The sequence below is a fragment of the Seriola aureovittata genome, chromosome 1 (genome assembly GCF_021018895.1).
Source record: "Seriola aureovittata isolate HTS-2021-v1 ecotype China chromosome 1, ASM2101889v1, whole genome shotgun sequence".
NCBI classification, from domain to species: domain Eukaryota; kingdom Metazoa; phylum Chordata; class Actinopteri; order Carangiformes; family Carangidae; genus Seriola; species Seriola aureovittata.
In genome coordinates this window covers 33861-57635 of record NC_079364.1, presented here as the reverse complement: position 1 = coordinate 57635, position 23775 = coordinate 33861, and the positions used below count along the sequence as shown (strand labels likewise).

At 43.6% G+C, this 23775-nt stretch overlaps 1 protein-coding gene across 6 annotated transcripts in view; it reads left to right on the top strand.

The window, feature by feature from the left end:
- Positions 1–23187, top strand: part of vps13c (vacuolar protein sorting 13 homolog C) — a 58129-nt gene extending 34942 nt beyond the window's left edge. For all 6 annotated transcript variants that reach the window (XM_056370601.1, XM_056370434.1, XM_056370519.1 and 3 more), the window contains 29 exons: positions 289–553; positions 658–818; positions 892–1013; positions 1421–1718; positions 1925–2314; positions 4841–4945; positions 5390–5545; positions 6592–6717; positions 6802–6935; positions 7629–7755; positions 7928–8163; positions 9323–9467; positions 9576–9716; positions 9796–9877; positions 10020–10089; positions 10604–10715; positions 10798–10911; positions 11055–11185; positions 11418–11499; positions 11766–11879; positions 12471–12546; positions 12964–13127; positions 13197–13242; positions 14527–14650; positions 18557–18671; positions 21877–21968; positions 22050–22173; positions 22331–22411; positions 22512–23187. In XM_056370601.1, the coding sequence (XP_056226576.1) occupies positions 289–553; positions 658–818; positions 892–1013; positions 1421–1718; positions 1925–2314; positions 4841–4945; positions 5390–5545; positions 6592–6717; positions 6802–6935; positions 7629–7755; positions 7928–8163; positions 9323–9467; positions 9576–9716; positions 9796–9877; positions 10020–10089; positions 10604–10715; positions 10798–10911; positions 11055–11185; positions 11418–11499; positions 11766–11879; positions 12471–12546; positions 12964–13127; positions 13197–13242; positions 14527–14650; positions 18557–18671; positions 21877–21968; positions 22050–22173; positions 22331–22411; positions 22512–22613 (4035 nt within the window). In that variant the 3' untranslated portion in view covers positions 22614–23187. The remainder of the gene's footprint in view (positions 1–288; positions 554–657; positions 819–891; positions 1014–1420; positions 1719–1924; positions 2315–4840; positions 4946–5389; positions 5546–6591; positions 6718–6801; positions 6936–7628; positions 7756–7927; positions 8164–9322; positions 9468–9575; positions 9717–9795; positions 9878–10019; positions 10090–10603; positions 10716–10797; positions 10912–11054; positions 11186–11417; positions 11500–11765; positions 11880–12470; positions 12547–12963; positions 13128–13196; positions 13243–14526; positions 14651–18556; positions 18672–21876; positions 21969–22049; positions 22174–22330; positions 22412–22511) is intronic.
- The last annotated feature ends 588 nt before the right edge of the window (positions 23188–23775 follow it).

Below are 23775 nucleotides of genomic sequence, written 5' to 3'. Positions count from 1 at the left end.
ACTTACATCATCACATCCACAACCTGACATCATCACAGGTACAACCTGACATAACAACATCTACAACCTGACACCATCACATCTGCACGCAGACACATCACATTTTGTGATTAGTGTTCTTCTTTTAACACATCACATCTCAACACATCTGTTAATCAGAAACATGAGACAGATTCGTAGAATGTCTGAATCATTGCTGTTTCTTTATTCCTTCAGTGAATAATTGGTATCTGAACATTGAATTATGGAATTATATTGATTGATGTTGTCATTGCTTTGTTTGATCAGGCATTTTCCTTGGGCACAGCCTCCACCTGCGACTCTTCTCTGAAGGAGAAGGCCCCCTTCACCATCAGAAACTGTCTTGGGATCCCCCTCATCGTGCAGCACAGTGCCAACCTGAGGCCGGTGGGAACAGCGGTGCAGGGTAAACTACACGAGCTGCTGGTGGATCAGAGCATGGACCTGGAGCACTCCGTGTTCGAAGCATCGTCACGAGGCAAACTGTCGGCTCTACAGCGGCAAGAGAGCTGCCTGTTCAACCTGTCCATCGGTCAGAAACCCTCAGATTCCCTGCTCTCTCATGCGATCACTGTTTGTGTCATGTGCATGTGTGAGATATAGTCTGTGAGTAAAGATGTTTCTCTGAACCTGCAGTGCCTTCTGGGTACAGCGAAATCTCCAACATCGCTGTGGACAAACCAGGTCGCCGTCTCTACAACATCCGAGGTCCGATGCTGCAGGAAGCTGTCTCTGTGCTGCTGCAGATCGACGCTGCCGAGGGCAACAAGGTCATCACCATCCGCTCCCCTCTGCAGGTCCGAAACGTCTCAACTCACAGTCCTCCACAGTCTGAGCAGCAGGCGCCTTCATCTCTAACTCTGTTTTCAGATCAAGAATCACTTCTCAGTGCCCTTCACCATCCTGAAGTACTGTCCCACATCCAGGAGTCTGCAGAGCGTTGGACAGGCTGAGCCGGAGAAAGAGTTTCATGTCGCATTAGAAACATACAGGTAGCATCACGCTGCTTAGCTTAGGGGGCATGAGGGAGGGTTTGTTAGATCCATCTGTTATTTTAGATTGGTTCTTCATTCTGTTTGTTTCATCCTGCAGGTAATTAATCAGTTTACTTTGTTTATACGAGAAAGGATAAAAGAAAAGCACCGGACAACATTACTCAGTCACGTTCCATGATACCTTGACATCCACAGCTGCACATCTTTGTCTCTGTATTTCTTGTCTGCAACCATCAAATGAAAAAAAAAAAGTATTTCAAAAACTGCATTCAACTGATTTAGAGAGTGAGTGAGGTGAAGTGAGCAGTGCTGTCAGTGCAGGTATCTGTAGTTTCTAGGGTCCAGGTGCTACCATAGGTGTTCAGGAGGAGTTGACCGTATTCTAATCTCTCTCTGCGCTCCAGATGTCAGCTGTTTGTACGTCCAGCCGGTCCTCTGGATGGTCAGTATGCTCCGTCCTCCACCTGCGTGGCTTGGAAGGAGCAGGTGCACCAAAGTTCAGAGGTGCGTTCGCTGCTGCAGTGTCCCGCGACCGACAGCAGCTTGCTGCCGCTGATGGTCAGCACGCTGGCCGTCTCCGATGACCTGCGACACATCGCTAGCCATGGAGAAGAGGACTGGGACCCCGCCTACGTTATCCACCTCCATCCTGTAGCCACGCTACGCAACCTGCTGCCCTACACCATCCGCTACATGATGGAGGTACAGAAATAAATAATAAAAGGCCTTTACATACAACAAACATACTGACGTCAGTTTGTCAGAAATAAGTCTGAACATTAGTTTTTCTCTCGGATAAAGAAAAATCATCTCATCCGATCAATCACAAAAGGTTGCTCTAAATGTGATAGGCCGATATCTGATTCTGTACCGTTTAAATCTGGTTTAATCTGGTTTTTCTTACACAGAGCTCAGCAGACTCTTATCAACTCCCAGAAGGCAGCGTTTCAGACCTGCTAAATGCTCGCATCTCAGGTGAGATAGTGTCATTGGTGCTGATGAGGTATCAGGGCCGCGACTGGCATGGACACATTCGTATCACACAGGAAATGCCAGAGTTCTTCACTACATGTCTCACCTGTGACCTGGATACCAATATGATGGTGGACGTGAGCGTTCACGTGACAAGGGCGGCAAGCCGCCTGCTGCTGTCACTCTTCAGCCCGTACTGGATCATCAACAAGACGTCTCGAGTGCTGCAGTACAGAGCGGAGGACATCAGCGTCAAACACCCGGCGGACTTCAGAGACATCATCCTGTTCTCCTTCAGGAAGAAGACTCTGTTCAGCAAGAGCAAGGTGAGTCCAACACCTGGACAGGTTCAGAGTGTATCAGCAGTCTGTTTAGGTACCACTACAGGTTAAAGCAGTGTTAAGCAGATGTGGTCAGGTGACATTTCTGTGTTGTTGTTGTTGTTCTGACTGGTGTGTTGTTGTTTTTGTTGTTACTGGTGTGTTGTTCTGACTGGTGTGTTGTTGTTGTTGTTGTTGTTGTTGTGCTTATTGGTGTGTCATGTTGTTGATGTTCTTATTGGTGTGTTGTGTTGTTGTTGTTCTTACTGGTGTGTTATTGTGTTGTTGTTGTTGTTGTTGTTGTTATTGTTGTTCTGACTGATGTGTTGTTGTGTTGTTCTGACTGGTGTGTTGTTGTTCTTACTGGTGTGTTATTGTGTTGTTGTTGTTGTTATTGTTGTTGTTCTGACTGATGTGTTGTTGTGTTGTTGTTCTGACTGGTGTGTTGTTGTGTTCTTGTTGTTCTGACTGGTGTGTCATGTTGTTGTTGTTCTGACTGGTGTGTCGTGTTCTTGTTCTGACTGTTGTGTTGATGTGTTCTTGTTGTTCTTACTGTTGTGTTGTTGTTGTTCTTACTGGTGTGTTGTTGTTGTTCTGACTGGTGTGTTGTTGTGTTGTTGTTGTTCTGACTGGTGTGTTGTTGTGTTGTTGTTGTTCTGACTTGTGTGTTGTGTTCTTGTTCTGACTGGTGTGTTGTTGTTGTTTTGACTGTTGTGTTGATGTGTTGTTGTTCTTACTGTTGTATTGTTGTTGTTGTTGTTCTGACTGGTGTGTCGTGTTGTTGTTCTTACTGGTGTGTTGTTGTGTCGTGTTGTTGTTCTTACTGGTGTGTTGTTGTGTTGTTGTTGTTCTTACTGGTGTGTCGTGTTGTTGTTGTTCTTACTGGTGTGTTGATGTTCTTACTGGTGTGTTGTTGTTGTTGTTGTTGTTGTTCTGACTGGTATGTCATGTTGTTGTTGTTCTTACTGGTGTGTTGTTGTGTTGTTGTTGTTCTGACTGTTGTGTTGTTGTTGTTGTTCTGACTGTTGTGTTGTTGTTGTTGTTGTTGTTGTTCTGACTGGTGTGTTGTTGTTGTTGTTCTGACTGGTGTGTTGTTGTGTTGTTGTTGTTGTTCTTACTGGTGTGTTGTTGTTGTTGTTCTGACTGATGTGTTGTTGTGTTGTTGTTGTTGTTCTGACTGGTGTGTTGTTGTTCTTACTGGTGTGTTGTTGTGTTGTTGTTCCGACTGGTGTGTTGTTGTGTTGTTCTGAGTGGTGTGTTGTTGTTGTTGTTGTTCTGACTGATGTGTTGTTGTTCTGACTGGTGTGTTGTTGTTGTTCTGACTGATGTGTTGTTGTTCTGACTGGTGTGTTGTTGTTGTTCTGACTGGTGTGTCGTGTTGTTGTTCTTACTGGTGTGTTGTTGTGTCGTGTTGTTGTTCTTACTGGTGTGTTGTTGTTGTTCTTACTGGTGTGTCGTGTTGTTGTTGTTCTTACTGGTGTGTTGATGTTCTTACTGGTGTGTTTTTGTTGTTGTTGTTGTTGTTCTGACTGGTATGTCATGTTGTTGTTGTTCTTACTGGTGTGTTGTTGTGTTGTTGTTGTTCTGACTGTTGTGTTGTTGTTGTTGTTCTGACTGTTGTGTTGTTGTTGTTGTTCTGACTGTTGTGTTGTTGTTGTTGTTGTTCTGACTGGTGTGTTGTTGTTGTTGTTCTGACTGGTGTGTTGTTGTGTTGTTGTTGTTGTTCTTACTGGTGTGTTGTTGTTGTTGTTCTGACTGATGTGTTGTTGTGTTGTTGTTGTTGTTCTGACTGGTGTGTTGTTGTTCTTACTGGTGTGTTGTTGTGTTGTTGTTCTGACTGGTGTGTTGTTGTTCTGACTGGTGTGTTGTTGTTGTTGTTGTTCTGACTGATGTGTTGTTGTTCTGACTGGTGTGTTGTTGTGTTGTTGTTGTTCTGACTGATGTGTTGTTGTTCTGACTGGTGTGTTGTTGTTGTTCTGACTGGTGTGTTGTTGTTGTTGTTGTTCTGACTGATGTGTTGTTGTGTTGTTGTTCTGACTGGTGTGTTGTTGTGCTGTTGTTGTTCTGACTGGTGTGTCGTGTTGTTGTTGTTGTTCTGACTGGTGTGTCGTGTTGTTGTTGTTGTTCTGACTGGTGTGTTGTTGTGTTGTTGTTGTTGTTCTGACTGATGTGTTGTTGTGTTGTTGTTCTGACTGGTGTGTTGTTGTGTTGTTGTTGTTCTGACTGGTGTGTCGTGTTGTTGTTGTTGTGTTGTTGTTGTTGTTCTGACTGGTGTGTTGTTGTTGTTGTTCTGACTGATGTGTTGTTGTGTTGTTGTTCTGACTGGTGTGTTGTTGTGCTGTTGTTGTTCTGACTGGTGTGTTGTGTTGTTGTTGTTGTTCTGACTGATGTGTTGTTGTGTTGTTGTTCTGACTGGTGTGTTGTTGTGCTGTTGTTGTTCTGACTGATGTGTTGTTGTGTTGTTGTTCTGACTGGTGTGTTGTTGTGCTGTTGTTGTTCTGACTGGTGTGTCGTGTTGTTGTTTTGATGCAGCTCCAGTTGTGCGTCTCCACCAGCTCCTGGTCTGATGGTTTCTCTCTGGACACCGTTGGAAGTTCCGGCTGCGTTCGCTGTCCCTCCAAAAACATGGACTTCCTGGTAATTAAAACCCTTTGCTTCGTGTCGGTTCTCAAAGTCTTTACTTGTTCTGTAACTTTTGATCATCTGCAGAGTGTCGGTGGTGCTTAGAACCAGAACTGCAGTTCAAAGATCTAATTAATCTGCTAATGAAGACAATATGATGTGGTAGAAAGCTCCACAACAAGCGCTGGAATAGAGTATTAAAATCAGATGATAAGAGGCCAAGAGTACCTCAATCAATCAGTCTATCGATCAATCAATCAATCAGAGAAGTAAAGATATTTTATCATTTGTGATGTTTGAAACAAAAATGTGACAAATTTTCTTGTAGCTTTGAAATGCGAAGATTTGTTTTGTTGGTTCGTTGATACTTTTTAATGAGTCATTGATTGATGTAGAAAATAATTGGTGGACTCATTAACAGTAATAATCAGCTGATTGTGTGTGTGTGTCTGTGTCCAGGTTGGTGTGAGTATCCAGATAAGCAGTTTTAATCTGACCCGGATCGTCACCATGAGTCCATTCTACACACTCGTTAACAAGTCGTCTTACGAGCTGGAGGTGGGAGAGGTCTCTAGCCAGACCTCCACCAGGTGGCACTACATTTCCTCCACTGAGGTGAGCATGTTTGTCACTGTCTGACTCCCATGGTGCATTGCTGTGAAAGCTGTCCGTCTGATGGTTGGGTGAGCTCAGTCTGGTCCAGTGGTCTGGAGACATGGGTCTCCAGATCGTGTTTGTGTTGTCACACCTGACCACCAGGTGGAGCCGTACATACCTGTGATCCAGCAACATCGCTAAGGAAACCTGCGCTTTCATGAAAAAGTCCAGTTTGAATTAATGTCGACTTTTACTTAGCCGTCAGTCAACCTGGGTCAACGTTAACTAAAACCAGGCTGGAACATGACTACGGAAGCGGCCCAGAACAGTCAGTGGTGGAAACGAAGATCATTTTGCAGAAAGAAGAAAAACAAGTCGTATTCTTTGCCGCAGTGGAGATGATGCTGGTCAGGGCTGACACCTGGTCTGTATGATACGTCATTTCATTTATAAACCATGTCCTCAAAGTGCTGTGAACAATGTCCAGTCAAACCAGTTACACTCTACAGGTCTACACCTGCTGCAGGCTAGTTCAGCCGTATACGTTACCATGGTTACTGAGCAGGGAATCCTATAAATCCATATTAATGGCTGGCTTGATGGAACCGAGTCCATGTTCAGAAGGTCCAGTGTTGGACCACGTTCCACAGACTGTGACTCTGAACTGAATCTGAACTTTTACTGAGTGAATTCATCACCAGATTCAAGTCACTCCAGTGTTGTAGTTGTTATTGTTGTTGTTCATGTTGTTGTTGTTCTTCTTCTTATGTTGTTGTTGTTGTTCTTACAGTGTTGTTGTTCTTCTTTTTCTTCTTCTTCTTCTCCTTATGTTGTTGTTGTTCTCACAGTGTTGTTGTTGTTCTTCTTATGTTGTTGTTGTTGTTCTCACAGTGTTGTTGTTGTTGTTGTTCTTCTTCTTCTTCTTATGTTGTTGTTGTTGTCGTTGTTCTTCTTCTTCTTCTCCTTATGTTGTTGTTGTTCTCACAGTGTTGTTGTTGTCGTTGTTGTTCTTCTTCTTCCCCTTATGTTGTTGTTGTTCTCACAGTGTTGTTGTTGTGTTGCAGTGCCTCCCTCTGTGGCCGGAGAACAGCTCAGGGAAGTTGTGTGTCCGTGTGGTCGGGTCTGAATCTACATCCAAGTTCTTCTTCTTCAACCAGCAGGACAACGGCACCCTGCTGAGCCTGGACATGGTCAGTGTCTGTTCAACCAATCACAGGCTGATTTACTCAAAGTTCAGTGTGTGTCAGGACTCCTTGTGTGTGTCTGTGTTTCAGTGTGGCGGGATCATCGTGGACATCAACATCTCTGATCATTCTAACGTCATCAGCTTCAGTGACTATTACGAAGGAGCCGCTCCTGCCCTGCTGCTCAACCACACCCCCTGGGTCACCATCAGCTACAGACAGAGGTCAGAGCTCAGCACGCACACACGAACACACACACACTCTGACTGACTGACCCTCCGGGACCTGGACTCTTCAAAAACCAGGAAACAGGTTAATCATTACTCCGACAGGTGCTACAGAACCTGAACCAGACCAGGAGAGGAGGATCCTGGTCACATTAGCAAACAACCTAAAGTGCATCTTTTCAACCTGAAGAAACATCCAAGACCCCCATCTCCTCAGCTCAGTCAGGTCCAGTCTGGTTCAGTGGTTCCTCAGAGTTCCCCTCCCAGTGTCTGTGGTCCAAGCCAGCAGTTCTGAACCACCCCCCACCCTGGGCCATAGCTGGAGGCCTGGTGTCCACCTCCTAGGCTAACGTCAGACGGGGGTCCTTGAGTCCCTCACCTGGGAAGGTCTCCCAGCTGCTGCCCCCAACCACACAGCTACACAGACCCCTGCACCAAATCCAAGTGGAGACCATCAGACCAGATCAGATCAGGCTATAAGACATACAGACATTAAACAGCTGTATAATGAAAAGAGCAGGTAAAGTTATATCTGACCCTGCTCACTGTCAGCTCAGTCCACCAGAACCAGAACCAGGTCCTGCCGTTGTCAGGTCTCTGCTCTGACACCTGAACACTGTGATTATTGTTAATGATGTTGTGTCTTCTTCTGACAAAGTCTTAACTTTTCTAACCCCCGTCTCTTCTCAGCGGCTCAGCCGTGGTTCATGAGCTCAAACCAGGAGAGGCTCGGCGGTTTGCGTGGGATGACCCTGCTGGTGTCCGGACACTCAGCTGGAGCTGCATGGAGCATTCAGGAGATCTGGACCTGCTGAAGGTCTGACATCAGTAATTTAACAGGGGCTCTCTGTCGAGGTCTGGTTCACTCTCAGTTGTAAAACCACTGTTCACTGATGTTCTGCAAGTTTAAAAATACACACTTTATGCACACTGCATCACACACACCGAAGCTGACCCCTGACCCTGACAGTCTTTCTCTACTGGTCCAGGATGAGGTGGGTCAGTTCTCCTATGACAGCCTGTCTCAGGTCCACTGGGTCTCCTTCCTGGACGGACGTCAGCGGGTGCTGCTGTTCACCGAGGATGTTGGCGTGGTAACGAAGGCTCGGCAGGCGGAGGAGCTTGAACAGTTTCAACAGGAAGTGAAGGTATCACTGCAGAACCTCGGACTGTCGCTGATCAATAACACCAGCCGGCAGGAGATCGCTTACATTGGCATCACCAGGTAAACAACAACACATCACCAGAGGCATGTACTATGAAGCAAGTATAGAATAACTTTTAGTTATCTGGGTTAACTGAACCTAACATTGACTGTCCTGATAACCTGTACTACAAAGCTGGTTATCACCTGACTCGGATAACCCTGCTTTACCTGTCCTGGTACGAGCGCGTTCAGGTGAAAGAAGCGGAGTTGTTAATTATAAGGAACATCGTCAGAACCATAACTTAAGTACTTAATATGATATGAGAAGAAACGCTGACACCTGCAGATGAGTTCAGTTACAACCATGTCCAAAAGTGACATTCAACAAGGTGAAATGTAAATAATATGACTGGAATAAAAAAATATTATTTCCATGTCTAAATATCTAAAATCAGACTAAAGAAGTATTGTAAAGAAGTGCATTAATTATTATGTTATATGAGTGTATATATATATATATATATATATGAGTATTTTCACTCTTCAGTCTGATGATGAACAAACTGTTATGAACATGTGATGCAAATAAAACCGTTAATAAAGTTAATGTCAGACAGTTTCTGCTGCAAAGAGGAGGATTAGGAGAAGAGGGGAAGAGGTTTAGTTTTTATTTAGTCTCCTCATGTTGTTCTGAAGAAGAGTAAGAGCATCAGTCAGGAATCCTGTGGGATTAAAGGATATTTGTCCAATTAAAATGAAGCATTTATTTAGAGTGATAAACTCTCTGTTTGGTAGAAGCGCTGTTTTAAAACCAGAGTGAACACATGCTGGTCTGGAACAACAAGACGATTCCACTGATAAATATCTACTGCTCGTTATTACTGATCACTTTATTGTAAACTCTGTTGTCCCTGTGGATCCTGTAGGAATGATGACTCTGTTTTTCCAGGTATCTGGTTGGTCAGTAGTTTGGCTGTTGACAGGTTTTGATCAGGTTGATCAGGAGTTCAGCATAAGTTACCATGGTGATTTACCCCGCTAACAAGAGAACCACCATTGTAGGACTGAAAACCCAGAGTTGAACCTATAGTTACCTCGATAACCTCAGATCCTGCTTCATAGTACAGGCCTCAGGTGTGTTTCTGTCTTACAGCTCAGGTGTGTTTCTGTCTTACGGCTCAGGTGTGTGTCTCACAGCTCAGGTGTGTTTCTTACAGCTCAGCTTTGTTTCACACAGCTCAGGTGTTGTTTGGGAGATGAAGCCGAAGAATCGCTGGAAGCCGTTCAGTCAGAAGAACATCAACTTGCTGGAGAAAGCCTACCAGAGTCAGCTGAGCGGGAAGACTGAAGGGGGCTGGGTCAGACTGGAGACCAACCTGGAGGTCAGAGGTCAACCTGCACTTTAAAGCCTGGATGCAAACATCCAGAGCTCACCACATTCAGTTTGTCCAATGAGCTGACGGAGAGTGTGTGATGTCACTGGTCATCAGGTTAACCTCAGCGGAGCCACCATGATGATGCGTCAGCCGTTCGCCTGCCAGGTGAGGAGGAACTTCCTGTCTGGGATCCAGGTGGAGTTCAAACAGTCGCTACACCAGCGCAGCCTGAGAGCCCAGCTGCACTGGCTCCAGGTAAACACACTCACACACACCTGAACACACACACCTGTCCAGAACTCACCTGTATGACTAATGTGGTTTCTGTGTGCAGGTAGACAACCAGCTGCCAGGTGCAATCTTCCCCATCGTCTTCCATCCAGTCCCTCCTCCAAAATCCATCGCTCTGGATTCAGGTGGGTCACCTTGGTTACCTGCTTCTTTAGGCTGAGCATCACCTATTGAGGCCCCGCCTTCTCTTTGGTTAAACTGGTGTACAGAGCAACAGATGTTTGTCTGATTCACTTCGATGTGTCTGCCGTGTCCTGATCTCCACAGAGCCGAAGCCATTCATTGATGTGTCCGTCATCACCAGGTTCAACCAACACAGCAGCGTCATGCAGTTCAAGTGAGTGAGAACCAGATTAACCAGTACAGTAAGGTGCTGGTCTCACAGGGTCCGGGTCTTTCAGTATCTCTGGGTGAAGCTCTTCCAGCCCTGCTTCCTCCCTGCTGAAAACAGCCTAGACTAAGTCCTGTACTTGTCCAGGAGTCTCCACCAGGCCTGAAAGGGAAGGTTTCTTCAAAGCTGGTGTCCGCCAACAGGTCTGAACTCACTGGCACCTTATGACTTGAGCAGCCTCAAACACTGCCCAGTCAGACTCTATGTCCCAGCATGCCCCGGGACTCAGGAAGACTTTATGGACAGTCCAGTTCAGCTGATGAAACATCTCGTCTGATCTGTCGGGACGTCTTGATACCAGAAACCTGGTGGTCGGTACCAACACCACAGCATCTTGCTCCTGAAGCTTCAGTTCTGGTGACAGACCTGTGTCCAGGATGAAGACAGTGACTCAGCTGATTGACCTCTGACTTCTGACACTCTGTAACCTGTGACTGATTCAAGTGTTTGTGTACCTCAGGTACTTCATGGCTCTGGTTCAGGAGATGGCAGTGAAGCTGGATCAGGGTTTCCTGGGAGCCATCTTGGCTCTGCTCACACCTGCTGCTGACCCCCAGGCCGACAGACAGAAGGTAGAGCAAGGCAGCGGGTTGATGGTACGACTCCCTGACACATGAGCAGCACACGGAGGGTTAATTCTTGTTTGTATTTCAGTCACGGCTGATAGAGAGCGATCTGCAGCTGCTGCAGGCCGAGCTGATGGAGGCGTCGCTCACCGACTCGTCAGGACTCAGCTTCTTCGAACATTTCCACATCTCACCCATCAAGGTGCAAACACACTGTCAACATCTTCTTCACTTGTGTAAAACCTGTTCACTCTGTATCCAACAAGTCTGAGTGTTCATCAAGTACACAACTCACACCTGCTCATGTCGTGTTGGTTCTCAGTCCGACTCTATTTCATATTTCAGCTCCACCTCAGTCTGTCTCTGGGCTCCAGTGGTGAGGACTCAGCTCAGGAAGTAGCAGCTGTTCAGTCTCTGAACCTGCTGCTGAAAAGTATCGGAGCGACACTGACCGACGTCGATGATCTCATCTTCAAGTGAGAGAACACAACAACAACATAACAAAACAAAACAACATCAACACAATACGACACAACAGCATCAACACAACATCAGTGAACTGTCACCATTCATCAAACTGTATTTGTAAAGTTGCTGCTCAATCACAGGAAACAGTTGCTTTGCCCCGCCACAGTAAAAGTGGTTCTTCCTCTTACTTTCTGAACTTGTCTCAGTTCTGGTCTCTGTGTGTGATGTGGTCTCTGACAGACTGGCCTTCTTTGAGGTGAAGTACCAGTTTTACCGCAGAGAGAAGCTGGTGCGGGCGGTGGTCCGACACTACAGTGAACAGGTAACATTTACCGGAGAGGGGGGGTGTTTAATGGCTGTTGTTCAATGACTGTTGATGTTTGGCTCTGTGGCGATAAGGGTGGAGCAGCTTTACACACTCCTCAAATATTCTGTAACTCACACAAACATGACCTTTGGTTGAAATCTAAAGTACTAACCTGAAGGAAGCAGCTGACTGATGGTCTCAATCCTCTGGTTGAAGGTTCAGTCTGCGACATGTCGGGACTTTAAGGATTTTAAAAGCTCTGATGTGTTTTTTTGCTGTAGTTCCTCAGGCAGATGTATGTTCTGGTCCTGGGTCTGGACGTCCTGGGAAACCCATTTGGACTGATCCGAGGTCTGTCTGAGGGGGTGGAGGCCTTCTTCTACGAACCTTTTCAGGTAACACAGACACATACAGAACATGTTTCAGACTGATGGAACCAGGCTGACTCATTATGAAATCATAATGTACTAAATCCAAACTGTATGCACCTGGATTTAAACTTTTTGAAGCTGAATTAAAATATTACAGTAAGGGGCGTCGTGTAGCGTAGTGGTCTAAGCAGGCGCCCCATGTGTAGAGGCTACAGTCCTCGCTGCAGTCGGCCCCGGTTCGAGTCCCGCATCCGACGGCCCTTTACTGCATGTCATTCCTCCTCTGTCTGCCTCCCCATTTCCTGTCTCTCAACTGTGTGCTATCGAATAAAGGCATAAAAGCCCCAAAAATATACTTTAAAATATATATATATAGATATATATATTACAGTAAGATATTTCAACCAGATTGGCTGAACTGTGTCTGTGTAAGTGATCATGGATGTGATGAAGTTAGTTCAAGTGCAAAAGAAGCGTTCAGGAACATTTTCACAGACATAGTTTGGGAGCTTTGATCATGTGTAACAAACATCCACATTAAAACAGGATGTAATAGACAGGAAGTCACATGACGTGCACTCTTTAATGAAGTGAACTGGTGTTTGTGTCCGTCAGGGAGCTGTTCAGGGTCCAGAGGAGTTTGCTGAAGGTTTTGTGATCGGAGTGCGCAGCCTGCTGGGTCACACTGTCGGTAAGAAACGGATTGAAGCTGCTGTTCTCACTGAGTCAGTCACTGTGTTCATCCAGTTACATCAGACACCTCTGGTCTCAGCACAGACATTCTTAAGGAATGAAACATTCTACGATTTTAAATCATGTGTTTGATTGTTGAAACTTTATGATCAATTTTACACCGGGGTGTTTCCAGGTGTTCCCAGGTGTTGGGGAGCAGTACCGCATGTATTTTGAACACAGGATAGGGTAAAGCCTCTCCTTTAGGACAATACAAACAAAACAAACCCCAGTCTACCACCCAACTGTCAGAGGGCCAGGTGCATTGTGGGCAATGTAGGCTGCAGGTTTTGACAAAGAGGGAGACTGTGGGGTAAAAAGAGACGATGTCTGACCAGGTGACAGCTGACTGTCTCTTCCTCCTGGCGTCCTGCAGGTGGCGCTGCAGGTATGGTCTCTAGGATCACAGGGTCGGTGGGTAAAGGTCTGGCAGCCATCACCATGGATAAAGAGTACCAGCAGAAACGACGAGAGGAGATGAACCGACCGCCCAGAGACTTTGGAGAGAGTCTGGCTAAAGGAGGAAAAGGACTACTGAAGGTAGAAACCAGTCCAGAGTTTAGATCCTGATACATCGGCAGATGTGACCTGATGTTTCTGTCTCTGCAGGGCGTTGTCGGTGGAGTCACAGGCATCGTCACCAAACCAGTGGAGGGTAAGTTCCTCTGCTTCTGTATCCAACATGTGAGGTCAAAGTATCTACAGAGAACATGCAGGTTTAGATACGTTTCAGTCAAGTCAAGTCAAACAGAACTAATATTGACACAACTGGAACAGACTTCATAAAAAAGACGATGTCGTCCTTCCTCATGCCTCGGGTTAAGACCCGAACCTGAACCAGACCATGGATGTCTGCTGTGGTTCTGTCGTCTCTTCTTCCTGTATTCGATGCATAAAATACACCAAAATACCAATGATCAGTGCAGAAAAACTGTTCAGTCTGTGAGCAGCAACAGAAAACACACATTAGAACATGTATGACATGAAGAACATGTAGAACAACATTAGAACAACATATAGAACAACATGTAAAACATGTAGAACAACATGTTAAACAGTAGAACAACATGTTAAACAACATGTAGAACAACATTAGAACAACATGTAGAACAGTAGAACAACATGTAAAACAACAGTAGAACATGTAAAACAACATAACATGAAGAACAACACGTAAAACAACATGTAGAACATTAGAACAACATGTAAAACCATAGAACATGTAGAACAACATGTAAAACAAGTAGAACATGTAAAACAACAGTAGAACATGTAGAACAACATGTAAAACAACAGTAGAACAACATATAGAACATGTAAAACAACATTAGAACAACATATAGAACATGTAATACAACATTAGAACAACATGTAGAACAACATGTAGAACAACATATAGAACAACATGTAGAACATCATGTAAAACATCAGAACAACATGTAAAATAACATGTAGAACAACATGTAAAACAAGTAGAACATGTAAAACAACAGTAGAACAACATATAGAACATGTAAAACAACATTAGAACAACATTAGAACAACATGTAGAACATCATGTAAAACATCAGAACAACATGTAAAATAACATGTAGAACAACATGTAAAACATCAGAACAACATATAGAACATGTAAAACATCAGAACAACATGTAAAACATTAGAACAACATGTAGAACAACATGTAGAACAACATATAGAACAACATTAGAACAACATGTAGAACATCATGTAAAACATCAGAACAACATGTAAAATAACATGTAGAACAACATGTAAAACATTAGAACAACATGTAGAACAACGTGTAAAACAACATGATGCCCAGTTTCTACTCTTCATGTTCACTGGAGACGGATCTAATGTTTGATTCAACTGTGGTCTCTATACCCCCCACCCCTCTGTCTCCTTCTTTCTGCCCCCCTCCATCTGTCTGTAGGGGCTAAGAGGGAGGGGGCAGCCGGGTTCTTTAAAGGCATCGGTAAAGGTTTGGTGGGCGTGGTCGCTCGGCCGACGGGCGGCATCGTGGACATGGCCAGCAGCACCTTCCAGGGCATCCAGAGGTAGAGCGGACAGCATTTGATTTAAAGCAACCTGGGCCTTATTTCCCATGTGTTTGAGTGTAAATGATGAATGATAGGATGTTAAAGTACGTCCACTGAGAGCTGTTAAGGAACTGACAACAGGATTCATACCTTGTGCTTCCTTTTCAAAAATTACACTGAGGCCCTCCTCGTCAAAAAAACTGCCATATATATATATATATTCTATTTTAATATTATTTTCTACTTTCACTGAATTAATTATTTAACCAACATCAGTCGTAACGACCAGATATTCTTTTTCAGGATTTTAACCCTTCAACTCCCAGTTTGTTTATATAGAGCCAATGTTGTTAAATGCTAAGGTTAATGCTAATAGTGATTTTCATGTATTATTATCTTTCGTGCAGGGTCAGATTTAACAACTAAACTCACACTCAGGGCTTTAGAGGACACAAATAAAAAGTGCATGTGTGTGTGAGTGGGTGAAAGAGTGTTTGAGTGAGACATCCAGCCACACCATTTTAGTGTCGAAAAATGATTCCAGTATCCTTCAGTGCTCCATAATACAGCAGCAGTACCCCTGGTGGACCCCATTAAAATATGACTTCATGTGGTGGAAAATAGTGAAAACTACAATTTTGGAGCCAGGACTTCAGAATAAAAGCCGATGTTTTTAATGTTGTAATGGCAGAAGGATCAAAAATTGTATGTATGTAACGTTTTTCAATCTTTTTGTCTGTTTTGTGTTCACAATGTGTTATAGAGATATTCTGCTGTAAACATTCAACACAGCCAAAATGATCCAAAAATGGAGTAAGATCGTTTTTGTTTAACCAGAAACCATATTCTATCAATACTAGACTCCATTTGACCTCGCAGAACACGTCGACCGCTGGTACTGAATACTTCTGTTACAATGGAGCTGGAGCAATAAAATGTCTTTCTCTGATTAAACAACAAAGACTTTACTCTTTACACTTATAATAACAATCTCAGTGGCAAATATTTACCGTCATATATGTATATCTAGATTTTACTCCCTATCAATCATTTACACTTGAAATATGGGAATAAGGCCAAGGTTCAAACATTCTTCTTCTAAGCTTCTTTACATGTCTCTATTTTCTCAGATAGTTTCTGTGACTTTGTTGACTGTAGTTTGTTTCCAGTGTTTTGGTTTATGAAGAACTTCCTGTGTTGTGTTAGTTGTGTCCTCTGTTCTTCTTGTCTGCTCACTAATTTTCACATTTTCTGCTTTTGTTTTCTGTCTGGTGTCGGTGTTGTCCGAGAGTTTTGTTCTTTTTCTTGTCGTTTTGGTGTGTGAGTATTTTACATGAAATATGTTAAAGCTGAGCTCCTTTAAACACTACTCATGTGAAATCATGAATGTTAGTGTAACTTATAATTCCTCAGTAGCTGCTCAGATTACAGCAGTGAGATGAGGAGCTGAGCTTTAACCAGCAGAACTTTGTATGTTTGCATGTTGTCATCCTGCAGCAGAGGGACGGTAAGTTGCTGCATCGTGTCACAGATTAAAACCTCATCATAGAGTCCTGAACTGATTCATGCTCATCACCCTTCATTCTAACTCTGCTGCCAGCCCCAACCCTCTTTAAGCCATGCCCCCAGCTTGCCATGGTAGGGGTGTCAGGTGATGACAGTTTATTGCAGCTCACAGGATCACTCAGGTTTTAGTTGAGTGCTTCATTCTGATCTTCTTCTTTATTGCTCCTCTTCCTCTATGGTGAACCTGGACAGTGTGCTGTGTTACTATTGTCCCGGCTCTGGAACCAAGATTTGCTTTAGGTCTGGGGGGTTTGATTGCCACTGTACCAGCCACAAACAGGCCTCAACATGATTGTCACTGGACAAGAAAAGGACACAGGTCTTGTGTCTGCGTGGTCTAGCTCGGTCGTGTCTCTTTGGTCAAGTCTGCTCCTGTTCAGTCTGAACCATACACTGTGAATAAAGATGGACGCCGCCTCTGTGATATCACCCACAGATTTCCTGCTCCACCGTCGTCTACTTGGCAGTGTCTGACTCCGCCCCTAACTCCCAGTTTATCCAAAAATGGTCAAAGAGGAGGGGTGTGGTTGGAGCTGAGACTCTGGCACTTGCTGGTTTATGGCGAGCATACGCTCACCCACCTGTCACTCAAAGAAGCCACGCCCTGAATTCTACATAACTTTAAGCCTTAATAAAATGTAAACAGTAGGTTGGACATTTTAACATGGGAGTCTGTGGGGATTGACTCACTGTTGGAGCCAGACTCTAGTGGTCGTTAGAGGAACTATTTTGTAAATCTGTCTGTCTTCAATATGTTAACGTTTGTTTTCATCTCAATGTTGAGTTGAATCAACCAATCAGATAGATAGATAGATGGATCAATAGATGGCTCTAGCATCACCTGTCCTCTGCTTAGGGATTGGCTGACTGAGTGATCACATGGTTCTGCCAGGCTGATGATGAAACACTAACAGCCTCAGTGTTTGTTTGATGGGGAGCTGCATCAGGGAGAAAACTGATCATCTACTAAATATTTTTAAATACCGCAAAGTATAATGAGGAGGAAGTACATGTAAATACATGTGAATGCTAGTCAACATTTAGAAAATCATCTGAATGGTAAAATATTAAAAAAAATATGTCAATACAAATATATAAGTAAATACTTACACTAAATGTGTAATTATGTAATTCTGGATATTAGTATTACAAGTATACATACACGTGTATGTAAGTGTGAGAATACTAAAACAAATATTTGTAAATACATGTAAATGAGAGTAAAGCACATGTAAGTGTCAATATTTGCACGTAATAAATAGTAATTTATATGTTTTTAAATTGTAAATAAACAGAAGTACTTAAACAAGTAGATAAATACAAATAATTATGTCTAGATATTAAATACAACAAAAGACTCATGAGACTTATAGTATTTAGTACATGTAAATGTATGTGAATGTAAATAGAAGTGATTACGTGGGTACAGCAGGTGTGTGAAGCTGTACAGTTTCATTAAAGCTTTTCATCTATGGTTCAGTGTAGATGAATTATATTACAGTGTTGGATCATTTCATTGGTCAAATGAAACTCCAGCCTCTTTAACAACACATTCGAAACAGCTGGACTTTAGTTAGTTTGTTGTTGCCTTGACAAGCTGCTTCTGTTCCTACATTTCCCTTGCAGCCTCAGTAATCCCATCTGTCATGTGACACATCAGTCAGTTCATGATAACCTGGTGAATGTTACTGTTTCATGCTGTCACTGTAGAGGTCATGAAAGGTGAGATATCAGCTGCATCGTGTGCATTAAAAACTGAATGTGCTTCAGGTCTGCTCATGTCGGTCTTTACAGTTTTATGAAAGTCAGTCACATCACCTCCTGAGAGAAACAGCTTTATGAAGGCAGCTGGACCTGCAACCTTCAGCTCCTCTGAAAGACCTCTTCAGGTCTGACTGGTCAGGACTTCAAGGTGTTGAACCTGTTGTGGGCTCATTAACACCTGGAGAGTCGTTGAGGTCACATGAGTCACGGTGTGGGTGGGTGTGAAGCAGCCTGGGGAGTCATCTCGGGGCTGCATTAATAAGTGGTGTCATAAACCACCTCCTCTGTTAAGGTATGGTCATTGTCAGTTGGACGTAGATACATCTTTCATTCCCCTTTCAACCATCGGTCTTCTTTGACTCTGGTCCTTCAAATGTAGGTGGATTGCTGAGTCCTGAACATCATTTATACACAGATCAGTATTTACTCTGAGAGTGTGGTAGAGTCCCCATGAGTCAGTTAGAACTCAAGAGGTCTTCAGATCAGGGGTGAAACGTCTTCAAGAACCATAGCAGGTCCAGCTGCCTACGTAAAGGTCCTGGAGACACCATGACCTTGATCAACTGAGCTGTGTGTTTGTGTGTGTGTGTGCAGAGTGGCAGAGTCGACAGAGGAAGTGACCAGACTTCGTCCAGTGCGTCTCATCAGGGAGGACGGTGTCATCCGTCCCTATGACCTGACGGAGTCGCAGGGTTTTGAACTTTTCCAGGTTTGACCACTTTAACTCTTTGACTTTGTTTCTTTAAAAACATGATGTCACTTCCTGTTGGGGAACAGCTGTGATCTCCTGCATTCAGCTTCAGTCAAGTACCAGCTCATGTGATGAATCTAATTTATTTACATCATTGATGAAACCTTTGGACTGGGGCGTAGAGACCAACAGAACAGAAACAACCTTTTTATTGTCCAGGTCGTCCCAATGGTTGATCTAGCTATGACACGTTTATTACCACGGCTGATGTAAATAACAAACAATAACAAACTGTACCATAACAGATAAAAAGGTAAAGTGGCATGTGGATGCTAAAGATGCTAAAAACATAGCTTAACAACCTGTAGGCTACAAGCCAGATGGCTAGTGGCTGCGGTGCATCGGGTTCCATTTCTGAAAGAGCAGAACACCAAATCTAATGTTTGTGAATGTGAATGAACTCGTCTTCAGTCACTGTATTTCAAACACTGCTTTCAGAGCCATGAAGAACATCCAGTAACCTGATCTATCAAACGTTTCTATGCTTGTTTCTCTGTTGGTCTACAGCTGCAGAACAGACCCACTGTTGGCCAATAAAGATAAAATATTATCTTTGCAGTCAGCCACAGTGTAAACAAAGGTTTTTATTAATAAAGTAGGTCTACTTAATTCATATAAAATATAGGGTTTCTTATGGAAGTTTACATACACTTAAGACCAGGAATACTGAGACTCAGGCCCAGTTTAGATTTTTAGTGAATTTTTCAAATGATCTGTCTGGAGATGACAGAAACAAGATCTTTTGTTTTAGATGTTAATGATACATTTAAAAAAAATATTGTTACAAACATCTCTACCATTCAAATGGTCCTGGTCATTGGCCATCTTGCTGAATCTGAGCAGTTCTGGTACCAACACATCATGGTTGACCCTCCAGTGGACCCTGCACAAGGCTGGTCTCGACCTTGTAGCCGTGTCTTTGTAGAAGCTCACCTGGACAAAGAAGAAAGCTTCTGGTCATCAACTCTGTGGTCCATCAAGACAAAGATGAAGTTGTTTGGACACATGGCTTTGGTTTGATTTAAAAGGAGAAGCATTCAACCCCAAGAACTAAATCCCCACAGTCAAGCATGATGGTGTGAATGAACTTTAAGGTAAACGGCATCATGGGAAAAGAGGACCACATCAAAATCCTACAGGAAAGCATCGGGTAGTCTGCAGAAAAACCTGGTCGAGGGGAAACAGTGGACTTTCCAACAGGACAGTGATCTGAAACATGCAGCCAAAGAAATCAGAGCCTGAGAATCTGTGGAGGGAACTGGAAGGAAGCCTCCAACCTCAAAGACCTTGGAGATTGTTGCAAAAGTCCCAGGAAGCTAACAAGCTTGTTAGCAACCTCTAACAACTGTTGCAGTAATGGTAAATAGAGGCCGGTGTTGGAGGCGTGTGCCGTGGCTGTCCCGGCACAGCACAGCGTCATATCACCACCTGGTGATACACACTGAGCAGAGACCTCTGCGATCTGGGTGAGCCTCACCTGGACAAAACTGTCAGCTGTATCAGTAGTGACCAGTTCAGTCTGCCTACAGCTCAGTGTTCTTCAGCACCACATCCACACATTAAACCATGGATCCAGTCTAAACACTGTTGATTCAAATCCTCTGTACCGTCTCAAAGTCAAGCATTACAGATTTAATTCCAAATTCACACAGAGTAGCATGACCACTAATGAAATATTCATGCCTACAATGATCCTCCCACACATCACCATCATTCAACAAAACCACGTTAAAGCCAATCAATCCCTGTAGAAGGAAGAAGCCACAGTGACACCATCAGTACAATATTCTGAAAAAGCACAGAAACGTGTTGAAATACATTCGAGTGTCACTGTGTCTAAACCTACACAACATGTTTCCTCCAGCGCTCCGTCCTCATTAAACCACCAGACAACAACCAGAGCAGCCTGTGTTTCTCCTAGATGGCTGTTCTCATGCTGTTGTTGATTGTTGCCTGGGACTGTTGCACTGTATTTAGTGTGTGTTGCCCCTTTCCTCAGTAATTATATAAAAGTTCATGTGTTGATTCCCTTTCTGAAAAGTCTTTGTAGCATCTTTGTGGATTCTTCTTGTTCCTGTTTCTAATCCCGTCTTTTTGTTGTTGTTGTTGTTCTTCTTCTTCTTCTTCTTTTTCCTTGTGCCACATGCAGCCGGAAGAGGAGTGAACAGGCTTTGGGTGGATCAAGTGCTTTTAAACACTATAAATGATTTTCATTCATCACACTTTTCTGATTATTTTTCATCCTACAGTTCTGATCATTTCCAATCTGTCAATATTGTGCTGAGGTTTCTATGCATGCAAAAACTTATATCTTCTCTCATACCAAATATTTTTACACTCAGCTCTGTTTCTTTCTTTTTCATTTCTGAAATATTTAATTAGATTTTGTTTATTTATAAATAATTGTTTAATAGTTTTTGTTCATAATCCTAATGAATGTGTGATAAACGTGTTTACTCCTGTAGATCGTAGCAATATTTTTGTAAATGATCTGAACTTGTAAATGAATATTTGTTAGTTCATAATCTGTCTGTGATGATATATTCTTTGTATTCAGTCTGATATGATGCATCGCTGTCAGCATGACCTCTGACCTCTAGCTCTGTAGTGTTTATGTGTGTGTGTGTTTGTCAGCTGAGCAGTCAGAGTGTGTGAAGTCTGTAACTTCAGTGTCTAATAAAACAGCTCTCCTCACTAATACTGGTCAGATACATACAGTTTTAAAATCATGTAAGACTTGTGTGTTTGCCATCATAGTAAAACAGGCAGAAAAGCATCAGAATATACACTGACCATCAAACACGCTGCATCCAGTCTGACTTTATTTCAGCAATGATCTGAATGCCAATCATTGTTAAGTATTGATTATTGATTTGATTGTAGCTCAGTGACTGCTGCAGGTCAGAGCTGCTGAGGGAAAGGCGTTTTCAGACCAGTGAGATCAGGAAATGAAAGAAGTGAATGTGAGGGAGGACGAGCAGAGCCAGATAAAACATGACGTGGACTCTAACACCAGCTGTGTGGTTGGTGGTTGGTGGTTGGATTGTAGGTGGATGTTGCTGAGGTTCAGGTGGGGCTAAATAAACTGTTATCTACACATAAAGATGTAGAGATCAAAGAAAAGGCAGGCTTGAGTTTTCACCGTGTTGTGTTTGTGTTCCAGCGTTCAGAGATCAAACAGCTGGATGGTGAAGTGTTCAGAGATCACTGTCAGTATCCTGGACACAGGAAGACCACCATCATCATCACCAACAGGTACAGACCCTCACAAATGTCCAGCCTCACTAAAACTCTTCTTGTTTTAAAGTATTATTGTTTTTGTGTGTTGTTGTGTAGGAGGGTTGTGTGTGTGAAGGAGATCGACTTTGTCGGCCATTTTAACAAAGAGTGGGAGTGTTTGTTTGAGAACTTCTATCGTCCTCCGACTGTTACGGGATCTGAGCTGAAGATCTACTGCAAGGTACAAAAATCAAAACCAAGTCAACCTGAAAAAATACCTGAGAAAATGCCTAAAACAAACCAGAGAATGTGTGTGTGTGTGCGTGTGCGTGTGTGTGCGTGTGTGTGTGCGTGTGTGTGTGCGTGCGTGTGTGTGCGTGCGTGTGTGTGTGTGTCAGGAGCAGCAGAAGTTGAAGCTACCAAAGAGAGACGAGGACTCGGTGAGGAGGGTTCCGCTCAGAGACTCAAACACTGCTCAGGTACTGTGGCGTGTGTGTGTGTGTGTGTGTGTGTGTGTGTGTGTACTTCATATTTCTGTGTGATGCTTCTCCTTCACCTGGTTGCCATGGTTGCCTACAGGCTCTGCAGGCAGCCATATCAGACGCTCAGGTGGCGCAGCAGCAGCACCGCATGGCGAGACAGAAGTCCCAGCGCTTCCTGAAATTCGACAACAAGCAGTGAGGTCACTTCCTGTCAGATCAGCAGATGTTTTTTGTTTTTATTACAGATGTTAAAGGGGATTTGTGTAAAATGTGGGACTGTTCCTTTAAGACACCTACCTGGCTTTAACCGTCCAATCACAGTGAAGTATATGATCAGAGGTTAGATGGGACAGTTGTTTATTAAAAAAACTATTGAAATGAATCATGGGATTGTAGTTTTTCATTTCCTGTTCAAGAATGTAACCAAATGTTAAAAGTGAGTAAAGATGAAAGCTAAAAGCTAAATATCTGAGCTGTCAGTCGTCACAGCAACATCACATGTTGAGTCTTTTTCTTTCATTTTAGCTGGGGGTATTAATTTTGGCCCCTGTGCTTCGCCTGCAGGCGGCACTGTCAAGATGAAGCCATAAAAATGACACGTTGCACTAAAAGAATATTTCCAGAAATGGTTCATGGTTGTGTTGATGATGTTTGACTTGAAGATAATAATTATAATTGTTTATCAATGTTTTCTATAGTGAAACATTCTGTGATTGATGATTGAGTTTGTTTACAGCTGTGAACTGAGAGTCTGATTAAACATGATGAACATCTGTCTGCAGTGATTCTCTAGAAAGAGGGTTGGGGGGGGGGGGGGGGGGCTGTTGGTCACACTGAGGCCAAAACACCACCCAGTCTCCAGAAGGGTGTTTCTAAACACCCTGAAATTTAAAACAGGTTTTCGAACCAAAACCTGGACCTGATGGGGGCATCAAATCCTCCCCAGACACAAAATGTACTTGCAGCCTGTTGCTCCAGAAACTGACCCAGAGGTGAGACTGCAGTCAGTCTGTGGGTCCTCAGGTCGTCCCGACACCAACAAGCTCTAATGAGTGAGTGACACCCCCACAGCAGACAGGCCAGAGTGCAGCACCTGCACTAAGAGGTTTGGTTCAGACCAGCAGGAGGCAGCAAACTGACTCTGGATCTGTTCAGAGCTCAGTCCAGTTCACATACCAGTCCTGTTCTACTGGTTTTACTGGGGTTCACCCCCCAAACACACAAAAACATACACACAGTAACGCACACACTCTATGAGGTTGTCGTTCTGCAGGACGTTGTCATGGCAACAATAAAAACAGGATGAAGCTGATGATTTCCAGATGTGGGAAGTTTCTGCTGACTCGTTTATACTTTGAAAA